Source organism: Macaca nemestrina, chromosome 6, assembly GCF_043159975.1.
Source record: "Macaca nemestrina isolate mMacNem1 chromosome 6, mMacNem.hap1, whole genome shotgun sequence".
In the NCBI taxonomy this organism is placed as follows: Eukaryota; Metazoa; Chordata; class Mammalia; order Primates; family Cercopithecidae; genus Macaca; species Macaca nemestrina.
Genome location: NC_092130.1, coordinates 87,659,653 through 87,684,100, shown reverse-complemented (window position 1 = coordinate 87,684,100; position 24,448 = coordinate 87,659,653). Strand labels below are relative to the sequence as shown.

Below are 24,448 nucleotides of genomic sequence, written 5' to 3'. Positions count from 1 at the left end.
TGCAGTAGAAAGACAGTATATTATTTTTAAGTAGTTAAATGAAGTGCAGTAGCAGCCACAGGACTAGGGACTAGACAGCCTCAAAGTATGAAAAAAATGGAAGGGCCACATACAACACCCTTAGCTAAAGGAGAGCCACTTTTTCTACTTCCTCACTTCCTGTCTCAGTCACTCTTCATCCCATTATCTTGTTAAATGTTTGTTGTAACACTTACTAATATACTAAATCATTTATTTGGGCATTTATTCACTAGCTTGTATTTTGGCTCATGTTTATTGTCCCTCTCCTCTGACTAAAATGTAAACTCCTTTAGGGCAGGAACTTTGCTATGTCTGCACTGTGTCTCCTCCCAGTGCCTAGAAGGGTGCCTCACACAGAGAGGCATGCAATTAACACTTGTTGACTGACTGACTGGTAAAGTCTTGATGTAGTGGGAACTCCACAAATATTAAACTGAATTAAAAATGAATTACAGACATTTTCTGAGATAAGTAGTTAACTTCAAATGTTATATTTTCCAGAGAAAAGAATACACTGTTATGAAAAAATTTCAAAATTATTTAAATGCTTTTTAAAAAATGTAGGTGCTAAGTTCCAAACATTAAAAATGACAAGATAATGCACATTTTGCTTCTAACCTGCTATAAGTCTGCTATTCTCAGTAACCCAATCATTTGAGTGAAATGATAATAAAAAATACGATTGTTAAAAGCTTTTGGAAATAGAGGAAACATAATTTTAACTGTGTATTTGGTTAAAAACTGAATTCAATGCCACTTTCTGGCTTCTGTATTAATAGTATTCTCATTAAAAAGAGCTATCTCTATTCCATGGAAATAATTTTAAGGATTCATGTACTATTCACACTTACTTTGGAAAAGTATGGTAAAAGGAAGAAATAAGACACTGTTCATTATCTTGATTTTTAACATATCTTCACATTTAAATAGATTTTTAAAAGAAACAAAAAAGTAACACTCCACACATGTTTCTTTTGTTTCCCCAAACAAAGACAGACTAACACTACCCACAGCGCTATATGGCAGAGTTTTAAAATTTGTTCAGGATGTAGCTTAGGCCCTTGCACAATCTTTTATAAGCTTTTTTTTTTTTTTTAAAAAAACTTAATTTTGGAGGACCCTTGTTTTTCAATTAGGAGTTACCAGGGCTATTCATTTGTTAGCTGGAGCTTGTTAAGGTCAGGAACCACCCATGTCTTTTTCATTTCTCCATGCTGTCCTCACTCCCCACCAGGGGTTAGTTGCCTAGCATGCGTCATGCCTCAGTAAGTGTGAACTGCGGATATGGAAGATGAGCCTCTGTAAAAAGTGCGACTTCCATATGTCAGAGAGAAGACTGAAAATTGTATATGGGAGTAAGTTAACACTCTCCAGTATCTGTAGATCTGAGATAAGATGGATGGAATATCAATACCATAAAGACGATGGCCTCTCTCAGGCCACAGATAACAGTACCAAACTCCCAACTAGTTTGCAGTAGCAAACTGCTTCCTTTTGATTTTGTTAGGCATCTGCAATTAGTCTCAGAAAATCTGCACAGGAAGTGGGAAAACTCGGATGCAGTTACTGTTGGTAAGATAGACGGATTAGGCTACTGGCCTAATGCTAGTAAGCAAGGTGGATAGTAAGTTCCCTTAAACCTTCCTGTCTTTCTTCTAGACCTATCATATTTGATCTTTCATGACATGTCCTATACTTTGTCAGCAATCAACAGCAAATATGTTAGAAAAATGGTTATGATAATTACATCCCAATATAGAAATGTTAAAAAAAAATCAGTAACTTGTGGTCTAAGTACAACGCTGTCCTGAAGAATACAGGTTATGCCATAACCTTATATGAACTTGGTTAATTTTAGTCCAAACATTTCCTGAGTGCCTTGTATATGCCAGACACTGTTAGGCAATGGGCATATAAAGTAAAACAAGACATAAGTGTCATCCTTGAGGAGATTACAGTACTAATTTCCCTTGGAAGAATCCAAGACTCACCTACCCTATTCCAAATTGCACTTTATGATAAGTGGCATTAAAATAAAATTTCAGTGTGTTATATGAGAAGTCATTGTTAGATAAATTCTGCCTACAATGAAAATGACATTTTATTACAAACTTTGATTCAATCCCCAGGCTGTATTTCTACAACACAGTACCCTCGGCACAGTAAACTAATATATAAAAACCTTTCAGCTAAAAACAATAGTAACCAAATTTGCTATGGAATATGCATTGTTATCTTTAAAATAATGCTTCCTATTTTTGATACTTTTTGGGTAAATGAATGGCTATTATTTGCCAATATTATTATTTAATAAACATTAAATAAATGTTATTTAATGTTTCTAGCAGAATAAGACCAACAGCTTGTCTGAGATCTCTCTGAGTCAAAACACAAGACATGGTCAACTTAAGACTCTCATTAGAGGACTCACCCTTGAATTCTTGAACACTCAGCTCCTGCCAAAAATGTGGTTAAGACAATAATATTTCAGAGATAAGTTTAGGGTACATTTAAAGGGTCAATTTTCTAGTTTTTTCCATCTTTGGTCACAGTAAAGTTATGGTAAATTATAATAAAAATCAATGTGGCCTCCCATATGAGTCATGATTTAATGTTACATTACAGTTTTTTACCGATCATTGATACAAAAAATGGGCAGAAGATATGGCCATTGTTAGTCTATGTGTCTTTGACAAGTATCTGTGTGATTTCATTTCATTTCATTTTCATTTCAATCATCATTCTTTCTATGAGCTGAAGATTATGGTAGTTAACAAAAACAATGTGGTCACTGCCTTCAAAAAGTTTATATTCTAATGGGGAAACTAGAAACTAAATAAATCATTTCACAAATAATTGTTTATAAGGAAATAATATGTGATGAATTCTTTGGTATTTATTGTAAGAAAAGTATCTTTTCAGATGAGCTTATATGTTTTTGCTTTTCAAGTGAGAAAGATATTGTCAGCCATTTATTTCCTTTTTTGCCTTGAGTGTAAGGAAGCTCAAAGATAAATTTTATGCTAAATTAATGTAATTGTCACATCATAGGCTGATGGCCAATTATCTTTATTTTTAAACAGTTTCTGGTCCTATAAAAATCTTTATTTTAACTATGATGTCTTACATGTCTTGTTTCCTGCAGGGTGACCAAAGGAAGCAAAGAGGGATAGGGTATGGTTGGGAGGTCGGGGTAGGGGGTGGGGACAACTAAGATATACAGCATAAAAAACAATTATATGTCTTCTTGAAGTTTTATTTCAAAGTTTCATTTGAAAACCAGAATTGTTCTATATATTCACTGTTGTATAAAACAGTACACAATTTTTACGAAGTTCCAAGTTGGAGTTCTCTAGAAAACCTGTGATGCTATATAAAAATGAGATTTTAACTACCTTTAGCCCCATGACAGAAACAAGGGACTGAGTACAATTTCATGGAAGTATCATAAAACATGTTATATTAAAAAAAATCAGAATTTCATAATCTTTTGAAACTCTGCAGTACTTTAATGGTACTTCTAATAGTGCCTAACACTTGGAAGGAGTCCACAGTTTGGCTCTTATAAAGTGGTTTTTGACAGCAAATGTGCAGGAACCAGAATCTATCCTTAAACTTGAATCTGAGCCACTTAGACATCATGATGTTGCCCAAATGTGAAGTGGTTTCCATTGGCAATACCATAATACAGTGTCTTCTCACTGCAGCCTGAAACTGAGTTTGGGAGATGTTTAGCTACCAAAAGAAGCAGACATTATCTAAGTCTTGATCAGACAGAAAAAAATTTGAAAACGACTTTCTGGCATTCATTCAGTGGAAAATGAAGAAGCAAAGAAGCCAAATAAAGTTAACAGCTCTAAAGAGAGGCTGGAAATTGTGGTGCTCTAAAGTCTTCATCATCACCACCAATGCTCACTGAGGCCAATAAACATTTACTGAGTTCTCACCATGTGCAAGACACAATAACAAGGGCTTCAGTTATAATGGTCTTGAAGGTCAAGGATGTTCATTCTATACAAAAGAGGCTTTTTTCTCTAAATACATTATAAACATGTCTATCCACTCATTTGTTAACTTATATTCGTGCTTCCGCATTACTAAACTACCCCACTCTTCTTTCACAACACACCTCAAGTTCCACTTTGTCGCCCTGTAATTCCTTGTACCTGGCATAGTGTTTTGAAGGTAGCAGTTATTCAATAATATGTATGGACAGAATGAATGAATTGTAAGGGTCTTACAATCTAAATGGGAGATAGAATAGAGGTTTTTTTTTTTTTTTTTTTTTTAAATCTTAACTTCTTTATACAGTTTCTATCTAGCATATAACAGGAATTTAACAAGTTAATAGTGTACAAATAATTTCATAGAAAACATTTATTGAATACTCACTATGCTTTAGGAGCATTATCACATTGAATTCTCACAATATGTAAGTGCTATTATTGCTGTCATTTAGAGATGATATAGCTAAAGTTTACCAGAGTTAAGTATAATAACTTGCTTAGTTACCTAGATGGTAACTTGTGGAGGCAGCACTTGAACCTAGGCAATTTGAGTGTAGCTTACACTCTTCATCATCATACTGCACGTATAGGTAATAAGTCCTCTAACTTTAGAAGAAGAAGTGATTACCGAGGACTGGGTAGTGGGGACGTCTTTATGGAGAAAGTAGAACTTATGGTAGGTTTTTAAAGAAGACCAGAGATAGGCCGGGCGCGGTGGCTCAAGCCTATAATCCCAGCACTTTGGGAGGCCGAGATGGGCGGATCACGAGGTCAGGAGATCGAGACCATCCTGGCTAACACGGTGAAACCCCGTCTCTACTAAAAAATACAAAAAACTAGCCGGGCGAGGTGGCGGGCGCCTGTAGTCCCAGCTACTCGGGAGGCTGAGGCAGGAGAATGGCGTAAACCTGGGAGGCGGAGCTTGCAGTGAGCTGAGATCCGGCCACTGCACCCCAGCCTGGGCGGCAGAGCGAGACTCCCTCTCAAAAAAAAAAGACCAGAGATAAGTAAGGGGCAAGAAGGTAATTGAACAAAGAAGGAGTAGAAATGCTTACAATTATTTGGAGAACAGAGTTAGACTTCTTTGGATAGAATGAAAGTTTGTGCAGGATAGTAGTAGAAAACCTAATTAGAGATTTAGCAGGAACAAGAGTGTGATGGACACAGAAGTTTGGATTTCATTCTTTAGGTGAAGGGGAGCAAAGGAAGTATTTTATATAGAGAAAGAGGTACGAAAAGCTGCGTTTTAGGAAGATGTACAGGATTTAATAGCAAGTGAGGCATTACAGACAGGGATACCAGTCAGGTGAAGAGGAAGAGACTAGACTAAGATGGTGGTACTGGGAATGAAGAAGAAATCACAGGTAAGAGAGAAAGAACAAACCAATAAAACATGACGACTGCCTTGATGTTGGAAAGAGATTAGTCAGAGTCTGCCCTGTCTGGGGAGTACTGATAACGTCACTGTCAGAAGTGGAAATGTTCTAGAGAGAGAGCTGGGTTTTGGAAGATTATTAAGCCCATAATTTAAAACAGTTGATTACTATAGGGTTAAGGCACTTAATAACTAAATAACTTAACACATGTTTGGACACTGATGATAAGCCAATTCACTAGGTGACAGAATGGTGAATGGGAAAGACATGGTCTCTGTTTTCACAGGCCTCAACAGTTTGTGTGAGAAGAAAGGCATTGCATAAGTAGTAAGATGACATGATGAGCTTTATGCTGGTGGAAATATAGAGTATTATGGGAGCACATGCTAGGAGCATATACAGAGTGTAGTCTGGGACTTCCTCGAGGAAGTAACATTTAAGCAATGGGTCATGTTAATGGTTTGGTGCCCCAAACCAGGGACAGTAATTTGTTTAGGGCAGATTATATATGAGAAGTATGAATCATAGTACCTGCTCACCAATCACTCCTTTTAGTGAAGCTACCTTGCTTATAGACCTGTTTTAGGGACAGCAGTAAGGGGTCATCTTTTGTTTCACACTACCCTACACCTCCTATCCACAGCTGTTGAAACCAGGAAGGGACACAAAACTAAGTACAGCCTATTCAGAGGGTCATCACCTATCAGGCGTGTCCAATCTTTTGGCTTCCCTGTGCTACACTGGAAGAAGAAAAATTGTCTTGGGCCACACGTAAAATACGCTAACACTAATGATAACTGAAGAGCTAAAAAAAAAAAAAAAATTGCAAAAAAGTCTCATAATGTTTTTAAAAAGTTTATGAATTTGTGTTGGACCACGTTCAAAGCCATCCTGGGCTGCAGGTTGGACAAGCTTGCTCTAGAGGAAAAAGATGAGAAAAAATAATTTTCTTAAAAATTTGAATGTATGATACCAAGAGACCGGTGGATGGTTGTGGCTGAAAAGTCAGGAAGTCAAGTCAGACTAGAGGGACCTGAAGGCCATGCATTTGCTAAAGTACTGAGTAGGCAGAAAGAGTAAGTAAGGAGAAGAAGCTGCTCAGCAGGTAACTAAAACAAAGAATCAAAGAGATAAACAGAGACCACTCTAGAGAAATACCATGTGTCTCATGAGAGCTAAGTGGCAAGAGTAGTTGTTTTGTAGAGCAATATTAATTTTCAATGACTTTCTAATCACAAGATGACGAGTACTCTCACAATACCCCATACCAGATTCATTTCACATTAGAGCAACATTATGAAGTCTAATTGGCTTATGTTAAGATTTCAGCATGAAATCTAGTTCTTACATATTTTCTGTAAGATTCCTCTTTAGGAAACAAACTATAAATTCACTCCAAGTATTAGGGGTTGGGTTAGCTGGGTAGGTCTCTGTTCCTTGTAGACAAAAGGGTTCCATGAAAACAGGTTATCCGGTATTGGATAAAAGTAAACTAAAAAGGAGATACTGTATTGAGTTCAGCTACCAGGGTAAATAAATTATTACATATAAAAACAAATCTGCTTGCTACTTTTAAATGTCTTTAATTGTCATAATTATAGCATGCCTATCTCAACACAGATGCGTTAAGATATATTCTTAGGAAAATTGCCACAACTGTTGATACTTAAACTTAAATGTTATGTTTGTATGCTATACACCATACACATATACATAAAATATATTTATACACACCTACACACCTAACTGTCTTTAGTAAGACATCAGTTAACCAATGTACAAAAAGAATTATATGTTTTTCTCACAACTTTTCATGTGTGCCAGGAGTACCGACAGGACAACCCCCATTACAATTACTGTCCCTCCTTCTCTCCAACTCTGTAGTGATGATCACTGGGTAGATGGTAGACGGTGTTAAGCAAGGCTGCTCTTTTGTAACTCCATCTTTTGAGTTTTACTCCATTGTCTTAGACCAGTTTGTGTTGCTATGACAAAATACCTGAGACTGAGTAATTTGAAAAGAACAGAAATTATTTCTCACAGTTCTGAAAGCTGGGAAGTCCAAAATTAAGGTGCTGGCAGGTTTGCTTATCTGACGAGGGCTGTGTCCTCCAGAGGGGAGGAACTCTTGTGTCCTCATGTGGCACAAAGCAGACAAGAGGGACTAACTCCCTCCATCAAGCCCTTTTATAAAGAGAACCTAATTGCATTGACTAGGACCCACCCTCATGACTCAATCACCCCACAAAATCCGCACCTCTCAATACTGTTACACTGGCAACACCTAAATTTTGGAGGAGACATATTCAAATCACAGCACCAACTCTCTTATTCTGTCAGCCAATCCCTTCTGTTTTCTTCCAGTCCCTCTCCTGGTTGAAACCAAACTATATAAACTGCAGTCAATCAAGTGATAAGACAATTTGCTTACCTGTGCCAAACTGTTTTTACAGTTACTTGTAATTGTAACTAACTTACACAAGATGACGAGTACTCTCACAATACCCCATACCAGATTCATTTCACATTACAGCAACATTATAAAGTCTAATTGGCTTATGTTAAGATTTTAGCATGAAATCTAGTTCTTACATATTTTCTGTAAGATTCTTCTTTAAGTTACAAACAAACTTTTCTCTACAGTTATTATTTGAGACTAAAGGTAAGGTAGGTGAGCTTTAGCATTCCCCTTCCCCTGAAGGAAAGCTAAAAGTTTCCTCCTGTATTTTTCTTTTCCATTTGGGCTAAACTTGGTAAATTATTTCAGCCTAGGAGGAGTGGAGTAGGGAAATTAGGAGGAAATGAGGAAAGAGGCTATTTCAACTGATCAGGTGAGATAGATGGGTAGGCTGAATATACACCCATCTCCCCCTTGCTCCACATGGAATATAAAAAAAGGCTATTGGGGGGACGGAGCAAGATGGCCGAATAGGAACAGCTCTAGTCTCTATCTAGCTCCCAGCACCAGCGACACAGAAGACAGGTGATTTCTGCATTTTCAACTGAGGTACTGGGTTCATCTCACTGGGGAGTGCCGGACAATCTGTGCTGGTCAGCTGTTGCAGCCCGACCAGCGAGAGCTGAAGCAGGGTGAGGCATCACCTCACCTGGGAACCGCAAGGGGGAAGGGAATCCCTTTTCCTAGCCAGGGGAACTGAGACACACAACACCTGGAAAATCGGGTAACTCCCACCCCAATACTGCGCTTTACGCAAACGGGCACACCAGGAGATTATATCCCACACCTGGCCGGGAGGGTCCCACGCCCAAGGAGCCTTCCTTATTGCTAGCACAGCAGTCTGTGATCTAACCGCAAGGCAGCAGCGAGGCTGGGGGAGGGGCACCCGCCATTGCTGAGCCTTAAGTAGGTAAACAAAGCCCTGGGAAGACTGAAGTGGGTGGAGCTCGCAGCAGCTCAAGGAGGCCTGCCAGTCTCTGTAGACTCCACCTCTGGGGACAAGGCACAGCTAAACAACAACAACAACAACAAAAGCAGCAGAAACCTCTGCAGATGCAAGTGACTCTGTCTGACAGCTTTGAAGAAAGCAGTGGATCTCCCAACACGGAGGTTGAGATCTGAGAATGGACAGACTGCCTGCTCAAGTGGGTCCCTGACCCCTGAGTAGCCTAACTGGGAGACATCCTCCACTAGGGGCAGACTGACACCCCACACCTCACACGGTGGAGTACACCCCTGAGAGGAAGCTTCCAAAGCAAGACTCAGACAGGTACACTCGCTGTTCAGCAGTATTCTATCTTCTGCAGCCTCTGCTGCTGACACCCAGGCAAACAGGGTCTGGAGTGGACCTCAAGCAATCTCTAACAGACCTACAGCTGAGGGTCCTAACTGTTAGAAGGAAAACTAACAAACAGGAAAGACACCCACACCACAACCCCATCAGTACGTCACCATCATCAAAGACCAGAGGCAGATAAAATCACAAAGATGGGGAAAAAAGCAGAGCAGAAAAGCTGGAAATTCAAAAAATAAGAGCGCATCTCCCCCTCCAAAGGAACGCAGCTCATCGCCAGCAACAGATCAAAGCTGGACGGAGAATGACTTTGACGAGATGAGAGAAGAAGGCTTCAGTCCATCAAATTTCTCAGAGCTAAAGGAGGAATTATGTAACCAGTGCAAAGAAACTAAAAATCTTGAAAAAAAAGTGGAAGAATTGATAACCAGAATAATTAATGCAGAGAAGGCCATAAACGAACGAATAGAGATAAAAACCATGACACGAGAAATACGTGACAAATGCACAAGCTTCAGTAACCGACTCGATCAACTGGAAGAAAGAGTATCAGCGATTGAAGATCAAATGAATGAAATGAAGCGAGAAGAGAAACCAAAAGAAAAAAGAAGAAAAAGAAATGAACAAAGCCTGCAAGAACTATGGGATTATGTAAAAAGACCAAATCTACGTCTGATTGGGGTGCCTGAAAGTGAAGGGGAAAATGGAACCAAGTTGGAAAACACTCTTCAGGATATCATCCAGGAGAACTTCCCCAACCTAGTAGGGCAGGCCAACATTCAAATTCAGGAAATACAGAGAACGCCACAAAGATACTCCTCGAGAAGAGCAACTCCAAGACACATAATTGCCAGATTCACCAAAGTTGAAATGAAGGAAAAAATCTTAAGGGCAGCCAGAGAGAAAGGCCGGGTTACCCACAAAGGGAAGCCCATCAGACTAACAGCAGATCTCTCGGCAGAAACTCTACAAGCCAGAAGAGAGTGGGGGCCAGTATTCAACATTCTTAAAGAAAAGAATTTTAAACCCAGAATTTCATATCCAGCCAAACTAAGTTTCATAAGTGAAGGAGAAATAAAATCCTTTACAGATAAGCAAATGCTTAGAGATTTTGTCACCACCAGGCCTGCTTTACAAAAGACCCTGAAGGAAGCAGTAAACATGGAAAGGAACAACCGGTACCAGCCACTGCAAAAACATGCCAAAATGTAAAGACCATCGAGGCTAGGAAGAAACTGCATCAACTAACGAGCAAAATAACCAGTTAATATCATAATGGCAGGATCAAGTTCACACATAACAACATTAACCTTAAATGTAAATGGACTAAATGCTCCAATTAAAAGACACAGATGGCAAACTGGATAAAGAGTCAAGACCCATCAGTCTGCTGTACTCAGGAGACCCATCTCACATGCAGAGACATACATAGGCTCAAAATAAAGGGATGGAGGAAGATCTACCAAGCAAATGGAGAACAAAAGCAAGCAGGGGTTGCAATACTAGTCTCTGATAAAACAGACTTTAAACCATCAAAGATCAAAAGAGACAAAGAAGGCCATTACATAATGGTAAAGGGATCAATTCAACAGGAAGAGCTAACTATCCTGAATATATATGCACCCAATACAGGAGCACCCAGATTCATAAAGCAAGTTCTTAGAGACTTACAAAGAGACTTAGACTCCCATACAATAATAATGGGAGACTTCAACACCCCACTGTCAACATTAGACAGATCAAGGAGACAGAAAGTTAACAAGGATATCCAGGAATTGAACTCATCTCTGCAGCAAGCAGACCTAATAGACATCTACAGAACTCTCCACCCCAAATCAACAGAATATACATTCTTCTCAGCACCACATCACACTTATTCCAAAATTGACCACATAATTGGAAGTAAAGCACTCCTCAGCAAATGTACAAGAACAGAAATTATAACAAACTGTCTCTCAGACAACAGTGCAATCAAACTAGAACTCAGGACTAAGAAACTCAATCAAAACTGCTCAGCTACATGGAAACTGAATAACCTGCTCCTGAATGACTACTGGGTACACAAGGAAATGAAAGCAGAAATAAAGATGTTCTTTGAAACAAATGAGAACAAAGATACAACATACCAGAATCTCTGGGACACATTTAAAGCAGTGTGTAGAGGGAAATTTATAGTACTAAATGCCCACAAGAGAAAGCTGGGAAGATCTAAAATTGACACTCTAACATCACAATTAAAAGAACTAGAGAAGCAAGAGCAAACACATTCAAAAGCTAGCAGAAGGCAAGAAATAACTAAGATCAGAGCAGAACTGAAGGAGATAGAGACACAAAGAACCCTCCAAAATATCAATGAATCCAGGAGCTGGTTTTTTGAAAAGATCAACAAAATTGATAGACCGCTAGCAAGACTAATAAAGAAGAAAAGAGAGAAGAATCATATAGACGCAATAAAAAATGATAAAGGGGATATCACCACCGACCCCACAGAAATACAAACTACCATCAGAGAATACTATAAACACCTCTACACAAATAAAGTAGAAAATCTAGAAGAAATGGATAATTTCCTGGACACTTACACTCTTCCAAGACTAAACCAGGAAGAAGCTGAATCCCTGAATAGACCAATAGCAGGTTCTGAAATTGAGGCAATAATAGCCTACCAACCACAAAAAGTCCAGGACCAGATGGATTCACAGCTGAATTCTACCAGAGATACAAGAAGGAGCTGGTACCATTCCTTCTGAAACTATTACAATCAATAGAAAAAGAGGGAATCCTCCCTAACTCATTTTATGAGGCCAACATCATCCTGATACCAAAGCCTGGCAGAGACACAACAAAAAAAGAGAATTTTAGACCAATATCCCTGATGAACATCGATGCAAAAATCCTCAATAAAATACTGGCAAACCGGATCCAGCAGCACATCAAAAAGCTTATCCACCATGATCAAGTGGGCTTCATCCCTGGGATGCAAGGCTGGTTCAACATGCGCAAATCAATAAACGTAATCCAGCATATAAATAGAACCAAAGACAAAAACCACATGATTATCTCAATAGATGCAGAAAAGGCCTTTGACAAAATTCAACAGCCCTTCATGCTAAAAACGCTCAATAAGTTCGGTATTGATGGAACGTATCTCAAAATCATAAGAGCTATTTATGACAAACCCACAGCCAGTATCATATTGAATGGGCAAAAACTGGAAAAATTCCCTTTGAAAACTGGCATAAGACAGGGATGCCCTCTCTCACCACTCCTATTCAACATAGTGTTGGAAGTTCTGGCTAGGGCAATCAGGCAAGAGAAAAAAATCAAGGGTATTCAGTTAGGAAAAGAAGAAGCCAAATTGTCCCTGTTTGCAGATGACATGATTGTATATTTAGAAAACCCCATTGTCTCAGCCCAAAATCTCCTTAAGCTGATAAGAAACTTCAGCAAAGTCTCAGGATACAAAATTAAGGTGCAAAAATCACAAGCATTCTTATACACCGTAACAGACAAACAGAGAGCCAAATCATGAATGAATTTCCATTCACAATTGCTTCAAAGAGAATAAAATACCTAGGAATCCAACTTATAAGGGATGTAAAGGACCTCTTCAAGGAGAACTACAAACCACTGCTCAGTGAAATCAAAGAGGACATAAACAAATGGAAGAACATACCATGCTCATGGATATGAAGAATCAATATCGTGAAAATGGCCATACTGCCCAAGGTAATTTATAGATTCAATGCCATCCCCATCAAGCTACCAATGAGTTTCTTCACAGAATTGGAAAAAACTGCTTTAAAGTTCATATGGAACCAAAAAAGAGCCCGCATCTCCAAGACAATCCTAAGTCAAAAGAACAAAGCTGGAGGCATCACGCTACCTGACTTCAAACTATACTACAAGGCTACAGTAACCAAAACAGCATGGTACTGGTACCAAAACAGAGATATAGACCAATGGAACAGAACAGAGTCCTCAGAAATAATACCACACATCTACAGCCATCTGACCTTTGACAAACCTGAGAAAAACAAGAAATGGGGAAAGGATTCCCTATGTAATAAATGGTGCTGGGAAAATTGGCTAGCCACAAGTAGAAAGCTGAAACTGGATCCTTTCCTTACTCCTTATACGGAAATTAATTCAAGATGGATTAGAGACTTAAATGTTAGACCTAATACCATAAAAACCCTAGAAGAAAAGCTAGGTAATACCATTCAGGACATAGGCATGGGCAAGGACTTCATGTCTAAAACACCAAAAGCAACGGCAACAAAAGCCAAAATTGACAAATGGGATCTAATTAAACTAAAGAGCTTCTGCACAGCAAAAGACACTACCATCAGAGTGAACAGGCAACCTACAGAATGGGAGAAAATTTTTGCAGTCTACTCATCTGACAAAGGGCTAATATCCAGAACCTACAAAGAACTCAAACAGATTTACAAGAAAAAAATGAAGAACCCCATCAAAAAGTGGGCAAAGGATATGAACAGACATTTCTCAAAAGAGGACATTCATATAGCCAACAGACACATGAAAAAATGCTCATCATCACTGGCCATCAGAGAAATGCTAATCAAAACCACAATGAGATACCATCTCACACCAGTTAGAATGGCGATCATTAAAAAGTCAGGAAACAACAGGTGCTGGAGAGGATGTGGAGAAACAGGAACACTTTTACACTGTTGGTGGGATTGTAAACTAGTTCAACCATTATGGAAAACAGTATGGCGATTCCTCAAGGATCTAGAACTAGAAATACCATTTGACCCAGCCATCCCATTACTGGGTATATACCCAAAGGACTATAAATGATGCTGCTTTAAAGACACATGCACATGTATGTTTATTGCGGCACTATTCACAATAGTAAAGACTTGGAATCAACCCAAATGTCCATCAGTGACAGACTGGATTAAGAAAATGTGGCACATATACACCATGGAATACTATGCAGCCATAAAAAAGGATGAGTTTGTGTCCTTTGTAGGGACATGGATGCAGCTGGAAACCATCATTCTCAGCAAACTATCGCAAGAACAGAAAACCAAACACCGCATGTTCTCACTCATAGGTGGGAACTGAACAATGAGATCGCTTGGACTCAGGAAGGGGAACATCACACACTGGGGCCTATCACGGGGAGGGGAGAGGGATTGCATTGGGAGTTATACCTGATGTAAATGACGAGTTGATGGGTGCTGACGAGTTGATGGTGCAGCACAGCAACATGGCACAAGTATAGATATGTAACAAACCTGCACATTATGCACATGTACCCTAGAACTTAAAGTATTAAAAAAAAAAAAAAAGGCTATTGGATAGACTGCCCAGGGAAAGAGTTGTCTAAGGGCATGCATGACGATGGAATGGGATTGGCCCCCTTTCACATCTCAGCTGGGCTTCGGTGGTGAGAGGCACAGCAGACAGCAAAAGAAGGAAGATCATCCTGTTCAAGTCTTGGTGATAATTAGCTAAATGTAATTTCCATATAGTTAATTACAATTACAAGTATACTCTAAATAAATAGTGCATTGTTTCTGTAATGGAATACGAGAAGTTACAATGAAATATTATACCTTTTTGGCCAAGTGAAAGAAATTTGTTTCTAAATATAATTTCTTCAACAGTTCTTTATTTTTAGAAAGAAATAAATATAGTATTTTATAATACTAAGTGCATAATTTAACTCATTTAATTTTATTATAAGAGGAAAGCTTTCCAAAGGGTTCGTGTATCAATAGTGTTCTGATAGTAAGGTAGGCCTCATAAAACATACTCCATTGGTTCTAACATACTTTATTTTTGTTTTTATATTTTTTTAGCAGTAGGGTCTTGCTCTGTCACCCAGGCTGTGGGGGGTGGGGGGGCAGTGGTACAATCATAGCTCACTGCAGCCTCAAACTCCTAGGATCAAGGGATCCTCCTGCCTCAGCTTCCCAAGTAGCTAGGACTACAGGTGTGTGCCACCATGCCTGGCTAATTTTTTAAAATTTTTTGTAGAGACAGGTTCTCATTATGTTGGCCAGGCTGGTCTCAAACTCCTGGCCTCAAGCAATCCTCCTGTCTTGGCCCTCCAAAATGCTGAGATTATAGGCATATATTTTTTAAGCATGTTAGAGGCCATCACACCTGGGCTATAACATACTTTAAAAAATAATATGGCTTCATCCTGGCTAATACGGTGAAACCCCGTCTCTACTAAAAACACAGAAAATTAGCCGGGCGTGATGGTGGGCGCCTGTAGTCCCAGCTACTTGGCTGAGGCAGGAGAATGACATGAACCTGGGAGGCAGATCATGCAGTGAGCCGAGATCGCGCCACTGCACTCCAGCCTGGGCGACAGAGGGAGACTCTGTCTCAAAAAAAAAAAAAAAAAAAAAAAAAAAAAAGCTTATAATGTGACAATAAATATACATAATATGAATTATACAAATAAATAAAAGTTGCACAAATAGGTATAATATATTAGCTCTACACTTATGACAGATATTATAAGACCTTAACAGTAAAAGCAGACTGAAGTCATCATATCATTTTGGAATTTATTAATGCATTTCCTTTTTCCCTTTTTGTGAAAGTGTCTCTCTGTCACCCAGGCTGGAGTGCAATGGCACAATCTCAGCTTACGGCAACTTCTGCCTCCCAGGCTCAAATGATCCTCCTGTCTCAGCCTCCCAGGTAGCTGGGACTATAGGCATGCACTAACATGCCTGGCTAATTTTTGTATTTTTTGTAGAGACAGAGTTTTGCCATGTTGCCCAGGCTGGTATTGAATTCCTGGGCTCAAGTAACCTGCCTGTCTTGGCCTCCCAAAGTTCTGGGATTACAGGCATGAGCCGCTGTGCCTGGCCTTCAATGCATTTCTGTTTCATATGTACATTCAATAATTTACCTTATACCTAGAGAACTGACATGATGTTCTAAAAAATAAATGAAATCACAATTTACTTCTTTTAATAGTGAAGTTAATAATGAGTCTGTGTTAAATGATTTTACTTATAAGAAAACCAACTGAGTCACAGATAAGAGATTTTGTAGCTTATATAACTATTCCCACATAGTGCCTAGAAGCTGCTACACACACCTTAAACAGCATTTTACATCTACCTTAATTGATAGGATTTGTCACTAAGAGAGTACCCAGGGTTTGCAACAAACTTGGACAGCAGTCAAGTTTGATAAAACTAAAGCATAATGTAAAAGAAAGAGGAGATAGACCAAAGACAGAAAACACTGATGGCAGAAACATACAGATGTCAGATCTAACATCAAGAAAACCTAAACCAATTTTTATTATTTAGAATGTGAGCTGATAAAACAAACAGGGGTCAGGTACATGGCATTCTATTACTATAGATGCATTTTCCATGTTAGAGTTTATTTAACACAGACCACTGCAAATAAATAATGATAAGACATCATAGCGTGTCTGATAATCTGTGACAACAATTCTAACGCTGTCACTGTGGCCACTGGAGAAACCTGCACGTACTGAGCCCTGACCTACAGAGCTTTTTATCTGCATGTGTACTCTCCACAGGCCAAGCAAATAAAGGCCAAATGATAATTTACACATGAATCAACTTTCTCTGCAGCATAGGCACCAGAGACATTTCTTTTCTCTGTTACTGAGAGAAAGGCAGCCAGGTCTAAGCTTGTCTCACTAGAAATCATACAAGTGAAACAGTGATTTGCAGGAAAATGGCAGATCAGCAAAGGGAAGCTGTTCTGAATGCCTGATAAAAATGGCAGCCACAAAGGACTAGATGAATATTTAGTTTGAAAACGGGCCTGACAGTAACAATGAGTCTTTATCCTATTCAAAACAGGTAGTGTCATACAAACCGAAATGGAGATACAATCCTGATAGAAGATTACACAAGATACCAGGGTAGGTATCTTGAAAGACTTCAACCTTCATTTTAATAAACGTAGACTCATGGATCCTTTCATCTACATCTTATTCAGAGTACACACAGTTATTTCACATGAATGACATATGGAAGGTGTATTGCCCACTTTGAAAATGAGAAATGAATTGGTCAGAATGATTTTTTAATAAAGGCTTGTTCATGAAAAACTGTACACATTTTATACCATGGAACTTGTGAAGAAAAGAATATGTATTTAATATTCTCTAACCCAGACCCCTTGGTACTTAGGTCAACTTTTATAAATTAATCAAAGGATCAAAATAGTGCTATATCCTTTTTTTTTTTTTTTTTTTTTTTTTTTTTTAATATAGGAACTTGCAGTGAACACTACTTATCCTGGTCCATTTAACAGAGAAAAGGAGATTTATTATTAAATTTGTGTTACCAGGCCATTCCAAAGGTTATTGTCGTATTGTTCTAACAAATGACAGGTACTAACCAAACCAATAAAATTAATTTTTATCCCCTTATTACCACTTCCATAGTTTTGTGCAAGTCACATTCCATCTGCCCCCTGGAATACCTACCTGCCTACTTAACAATGCATATTCCAGATTCCTTTAAGTTTGGCCCAAAGCTCACTGTTCAGGAAACCTTCCCTTAAAGCTCCAGTTTTGGTGTGGTGGATGCTGCTAACTATGTACATGGCCTCTCAACACAGAACAATAGACCAAAATCATAAAAACAAGTTTATTCATGAGTTGTAAATATAAGAGATGTGGTACAATTTGTGGTCCATAAAAAGGACATTTAAAATTTTTATTCCTTTGGAGTCCAGAATGAATCTGTAAATTGCAGATCACAATCTATACTTTGAGAAAATGCCAAAAATAATAAGAGTTGTAGGATTTAAGTCTTACCAGTTCTTGGTGATGAGGTGCGTACATCGAAAATTCTCACAGTGACAGGTTTCTGAATATTCCTTAATCATTCCTCTCTGCCTTTATGAGGTTTTTCTTAACACTTCCAATTGCTTCCCTCACCTTTCTTCTTACATTATCCTCCTTCAGGCTGAAACCTCCTTGTGTACCCTTTCTTCTAGATTACAGTATTAATTTCCCCACTTCTGGCTGTTTAGTAGTTGTAGAAGTCAAAATTTGCATTTTCCTTAAACCGTAAGCTCCTAATGGGTACTAATCATGCCTTCCAGTTTTACATATCTACAACCTCTTATAGTGCCTAAACTAGCTTTAAAGCTGTTCAGAGTTTTCTTGATGGATGCCCACTGTTGAAATTTCTCTCTCTTTTTTTTTTGGTTGGTGGGGGGACAGAGTCTTGCTCTGTTGCCCAGGCTGGAGTGCAGAAGTGTGATCACAGTTTACTGCAGCCTCAAACTCCTGGGTGCAAGTGATCCTCCCACCTCAGCCTCTGGAGTAGCTGGGACTACAGGCATGTGCCACCAGGCCCAGCTTGCTTATTTATTTATTTTTGTAAAGACAGGGTTTTGCTATGTTGTCCAGGCTTGTCTTGAGCTCTTGGCCTCAAGCAATCCTCCTGGCATGGGGATTACAGGCATGAGACACCATTCTCAGCCTGGAAATGCTTAAGAATGCATTTTTAAAAGTCAAGCCATAATTTAGCTAGTGATATTCATTAGTTTTTTGAGTCAATTTATAGGTAAATTCATATCACAGCTCTTGCACACTGAAAGGTGAATTTGACTGCCAAAAGACAAGATAATCTCAATGTTACTCTTAATGACTTTAAAGAGGGAAAGTTTGGATGTGAAGGAGGAGTAAGGAATGACTAAATTAGAATGTTCATGATGCTACACTTAATTTTATACAATCTAATCTCAATCACTAAATTTCTTTTTCTATGAATTGTTTTCTTTTGGTAAGAAAAAGTCTAATTTGAACAGCAATATAAAAATATTATGTTCTTAAAGAAATACTATGTTTTAAAAAAATTATTATTATATTTTGAGATAGCGTCTCAGTCTCACACAGGCTGGAGCAGTGGCCTGATCTTGGCTCACTGCAACCTCTGCCTCCTGGGTTCAAGCGATTCTCGTGCCTCAGCCTCCTGAGTGGCTGGGACTACAGGCGTGCACCACCATCCCTGGCTAGTTCTTATATTTTTTAGTAGAGTCAGGGTTTCGGCATGTTGGCCAGGCTGGTCTTGAACTGCTGGCCTCAAGCAGTCCTCCCACCTCAGCCTCCAAAAAGTGCTAGGATTATAGGCGTGAGCCACCATGCCTGGCTTGTTAAAGCTATTTAATTAGTAAGGCAAAAATGACTATGATCTAGAAAAGCAAGGCAGATGGCAGTCCACATATATAAGAATAACAAAAGAATGGGGATAGGGCCTTGGCTGACAGTGTTTTTAAAAAGCAACATGAGGACAAAGAAATCAGAAGAAGCTTTCCAAATTACCAAAGAGGCAGACAAAGAACAAAATGCAAATTTGAGTCCACTTAATTCAGTGCATTTAAGATGGTATTTGTTTTTTTGAGTTTTAGGAACAGTGGATAGGCTAAGTACATGAATTTAGAATATTCCTCTTCACTTCACTATGTATTTTATTCTTTACCACTATACTTTGATAAAAACTATTCTTATCAAAGTCTTCTCTCTTTGTCTTACCATTTCTTATCATTCATCCAGTTCCCTCCTTATTGATCATCAGACTGTGAAAGAGACAATGGACAGCTCTACCAAAGTCAATATATAATGCAGACATTGCATCTACTCAATCTACTAGGTCTGTCGATCTGCCATGGGGAAAACTGGATTGGCCTATAATTTTGTTCACAAGAGCAAGCTGATAATTACACCAAAACCTGTGATCCCCAAATGTCTGAATAATGATTTTGGAACTTTCTAAAGTACTTTCTAAAGTATCTAAAATAAGCTGATGGAACTATAACTTTAAAAGTCATCCTAATTTGCATGTTTGAAGTGAAATACCACATTTGTCCCTTCCTAATTCTAGTTGTTCTTACCACTGCTGTATTCCCCACGCCATACAAAGTGAAAATAAAAACCAGTCTGCCAAAGAAGGCAGCTTTGCGCTTTAGAGTTGTGAGTGAATGAACAAATTAACAAGCACCCACAAACAAAGTACCTTTTTAAAAGGTGATAACACTCAACAATTAAGGGTGTGGTTTTCAGACAAATGTATCATAACACCGAAATGGTAAATCTACTCTCATGGAAGTGGGAAGAACTAGTTAAAATTTGGGGACATGTCTTCTTCATACCTGACTGACAAGACAAGTTATGAGAGGCACTGTTTTCAGGTTTGAATGGGGCTAACTAGAGAAACCTATCTGCAAAGGGTTACTCAGCCAAAAACAGTATAAAACAGAGTACCTATATTTGTAAGGCAGCATTAACATTGTGGATTCTTTATGTTATTAAAATTCTTTAATAGAGAATCAAGGGAAGGAGAACTTGTTTTTCAAATTACGTGTTGTTGTCATGTTGGGGCTATGGAAAACCTTTCCCCATTGCAGTGTGCAGAAGGCAAACTTCTGCATACTACAAATGAAATCTGCATTGGTCAGAAGTAGCTAATTCGGAGGGTGTACACAGCCCGTTAGTCAACGGTGACTTTTATATTCTAATCATACACACTGTTGTTAGACCCTTACATTCTAGTCCAATAACTTCTAGGTCATGTTAGAAGTTTCACATGTTGGTAAAAAAGAAATCGTAAAGTTATGCACTTGCTATTTTTTCTTTCTTACCCTGAATCTTTTCTCTGATCTCTAGACTATTTCCTTAAATAAAGGTTCTAACATAAAAAGAGAGCATGGTTAAATGCCAAAATTTTGCTCCCAATTTTCCCTCTCAAACCTGTTCTTCTCCTAGACTTCCATATCTTAGTAAATGACACCACCCAGATGTTCAAGCCAACAATCTAGGAGTCATTTTTCATCCTTCCTATCCCCTCACTTCTCATCTCTAAATGATTATGTTGGACACTTCTTCCCATCTCCAACTCCTGTCACCAAAATCCAAGTCACCATAATTGCCTGCCTAGGCTATGAGCTAGCTTCTTAACTGGTCAGCTGCTTACATGCTTGTTCCCCCACTAATCCACTTTTATTCTAAAATAGATGTGATCACTATCCAACTCAAGACCCTCAGTGGTTTCCCACTGTACTTACAAGAAATTCAAAATTTGGACTCCAAGACTCCAAGGCTCTAAGCAATGTGGCTTCTGCCTGGATCTCCTCCTTGTTCTACATGCTTCAGGCTCATTTACCTTTGTTTGTTCCTTCAACAGGAGCAGCCCCTCCTCAGTCTATCTAGAGTGATTCTATGATTTTCAAGGCTTAAGTAAATTCAGTAGCCTTTCTTGAAGGTAAAGGAAATATACTCAGCATAATTCAGGGCAACATACCATGTCTGTTATTTTCACTTAGAAATGCCTTCTATGTCATTAAGTTTAGGAAAAAACCAGCAGATTAAATTCCCACAAAATGAATATTCATTCACATAGGAACAATTTAAAGCACAATCTCATTTTTTACATGTTGTATTTAGTTATGCCTAACGAGTAATGAGACCTTACAAACATAATATTTCTTGTACATTTCTGATAATGAAAAAGTTATGAGTCTAGAAAGGGACAGATCTTCTCAAAGACTATAGTCAGTCCTCTGTTTGTGTATAAAAATGCAGTGGTGATTATACACTTTACAATGCTGAAATGTTCTAAATTACCTTCATTTACAATTGTAGTATTTAAAATAATTCTAATTAGTTTTTCCTGCTAGAATTTTTATAAAAGTATAAGAGGAAAGTGATTTTCTTATAATAGATTAGTCTGCTTCCTCACAGGAGCATCCGGAATGCCACTATTTCAGGACTTTCATTGTGATATACAAAATGCTGACACTGATTACGCACTTGAAAAAGATGAATTGTTTTCCTCATTAGTAAGGGAAGCATTATAAACCCTCAAAACAAGATATTTTCCATATATTTTATTCAACAGGGTACTGGTAATTTCAAACCTTCCAGAATCTTAAAGAAGCCAGAAAAGTCTAAGAAAATAAACATACACTGTCATCATTTCTGTTGCATCAATTGTTATTGAGTGATAATTGTCAATAATGATTTTACCATCCATTTTATAATCAACTAAAAAGTACAGAATATAAAGAAGCACAGTATAAAACCCAGCCTTATTTTTTTGGATATGTAAGTAAAGAATAAAGATAAAAGCCCAAAATGTAAATAAGTCATTTTAGATGATACAGTGGACTAACATAGAATTACAATATCACTTGAAAATTTGTTCTAAATGTCAAATAATAAGAGCTGAGGATTCACGTCCTTAAAAAACCCTTAGGTATATTGAAATCATTTCCAATATTTGATTAATAAAAAGTAGGATTTACAGCTCTAATTGGACATTGGAAATACTATCAGACTTCATGTTATTAAAAAAATGAAGCAAAACTTGATTTATAAAGAAAATTTTTGGACATTTAATACTTTTTTCCAGAATTTTTGAGATGACTCCTCAAATTTTCAACAAGCTCTAATACTAAAAAAGAGGACCAAAGTTTGGAAAAAATACCACTTTAATGTACTGACTCATTTTTAAGATTTTCATAATTGGTTGGTCACTGAAATAAATAAACATTAAGACTTAAAACTTTAAATGGGAGGAAAATAAAGTAGCTTGGAAAAGGATAAAGGTAGAAGACAGTGTGAAGAAAAATAGAAATGTTGCAGACATACTAAAGCTCATTCATTTCAATGGAAAGAACTGGTAAGTATGTAGGTATGCTGGTAAGTACTGTGTGAGGAGATAGTAACTTCGAGGAATGGCTGAGTGAGCTCTGCTTAAGATCAGTTTATTTAACTATTCTCTTCCAAAGGTGGGTCTAAGTTGTGTTAAGAATTAGCTCCAAATCTTAAAGAAGAATTTTATTGTACTGTTATCAATTATCAGTCTTCTAAATAACACGACATATTTACATATGAAAAGTGAAACAATCCCAAGTCTCTTCCTACATATGACTTGGGCATGACAATGTTCAATACTTTTACAATGATGGGGACTGAGAACAATAGTAACTAAAGGGTTAACCATCTTTTGGCAGTAGTCTTAAAAAAGCAGTGATAGAAATGTTGCTGTGTGCATCACTATTATTCTTTTTTTTTTAGATGGAGTCTTGCTCTGTCACTAGACTGGAGTGCAATGGCGCCATCTCGGCTCACTGCAACCTCTGAAGCCCTGGTTCAAGCAATTCTCCTGCCTCAGCCTCCCGAGTAGCTGGGATTACAGGCACTCACCACCACACCAGCTAATTTTTATGTTTTTAGTAGAGATGGGGTTTCACCATGTTGGCCAGGATGGTCTCCATCTCCAGACCTTGTGATCCACCGCCTCGGCCTCCCAAAGTGCTGGGATTACAGCCGTGAGCCACTGCGCCCGGCATGCATCACAAATATTTTAGTGCATTAAAAAATTTAAGATAATGAGATAAAGAAGAAAAAACAATTAATGATGGGCAAGGAATACTTAAAGAAAACCCACAAAATTTAGTCCAGAACTAAACTGTGCTTAAATTTGAAGAAAATAGAATTTTACAATTCTACATTTACACTTAAAACTGTGGTTTACAAATATGATTTTGGCATTAGCTTTTATTAGTCTTTAATAGAAAATTATAGAAAAGCACGATCTGACTTGGCTCTTTTAATCATATCACCAGAAGTTTAATGTCTGACCATGGATGTTATCCTCAGTTTCTCGCATTTCTACTTGGTCTATTTGTAATTTTAGCTTCTGCAGAAACCAAACCAAACCAAACTTCATTTTGTTCACTAATGCCAACATACACGAAACATAGTTGTCTCTAGATAATGAAATATAACATTTTTAAAGTATCTCTTGATAAAGGAAAAGTTTCTGAAGTTAATAGAATCTCTTTTATTTTCTTCTAGTTCTATTTCCTTTTTCTACTTTACACTGTGGATTTTATAGATAGCCAACAGAATCTACATTTCAAGTGTGAGGTAATTTTAAAAGAAATAATTTAAAAAAAGAGAGTTTTTAAGCAGCACTGCTTACTGACACTGACAGTTTTGTTTTATGACACAGAATATAAAACCATTTACTCAAGAATCTTTGTGTTCAGCATAAAATATTTAAAATGACTCATTTTCAAGAGATCTGGTGGGAGTTCACGACAGATGTGTTCTTCCTTTCTCTCTTCTCTTTTTCTTTTTTCTTTCTCTTTCTTTTTTTTTTCTCTCTCTCTTTTCTCTTCTAGCATTATTGTGTCTAATTAGCACTGATGATTTACCCATAGCAGTATGAACTTCTTGGAGGAAGGAAAGAAAAGTACACCAGCTTCTTCAGAGAAAAGAACAAAC

General features: G+C 37.9%; 1 protein-coding gene across 7 annotated transcripts in view; it reads right to left on the bottom strand.

The window, feature by feature from the left end:
• ARB2A (ARB2 cotranscriptional regulator A) overlaps nt 1–24,448 on the bottom strand; it is a 481,957-nt gene that overhangs the window by 40,628 nt on the left and 416,881 nt on the right. The window contains exon 11 of one of the 7 annotated variants that reach the window (XM_071097859.1): nt 17,380–24,447. The exons of the other annotated variants lie outside the window; for them this stretch is intronic. Coding sequence (XP_070953960.1) covers nt 24,431–24,447 — 17 coding nt within the window. The 3' untranslated portion in view covers nt 17,380–24,430. Of the gene's footprint in view, nt 1–17,379; nt 24,448 lie in introns of those variants that run through there. 7 annotated transcript variants of the gene reach the window in all.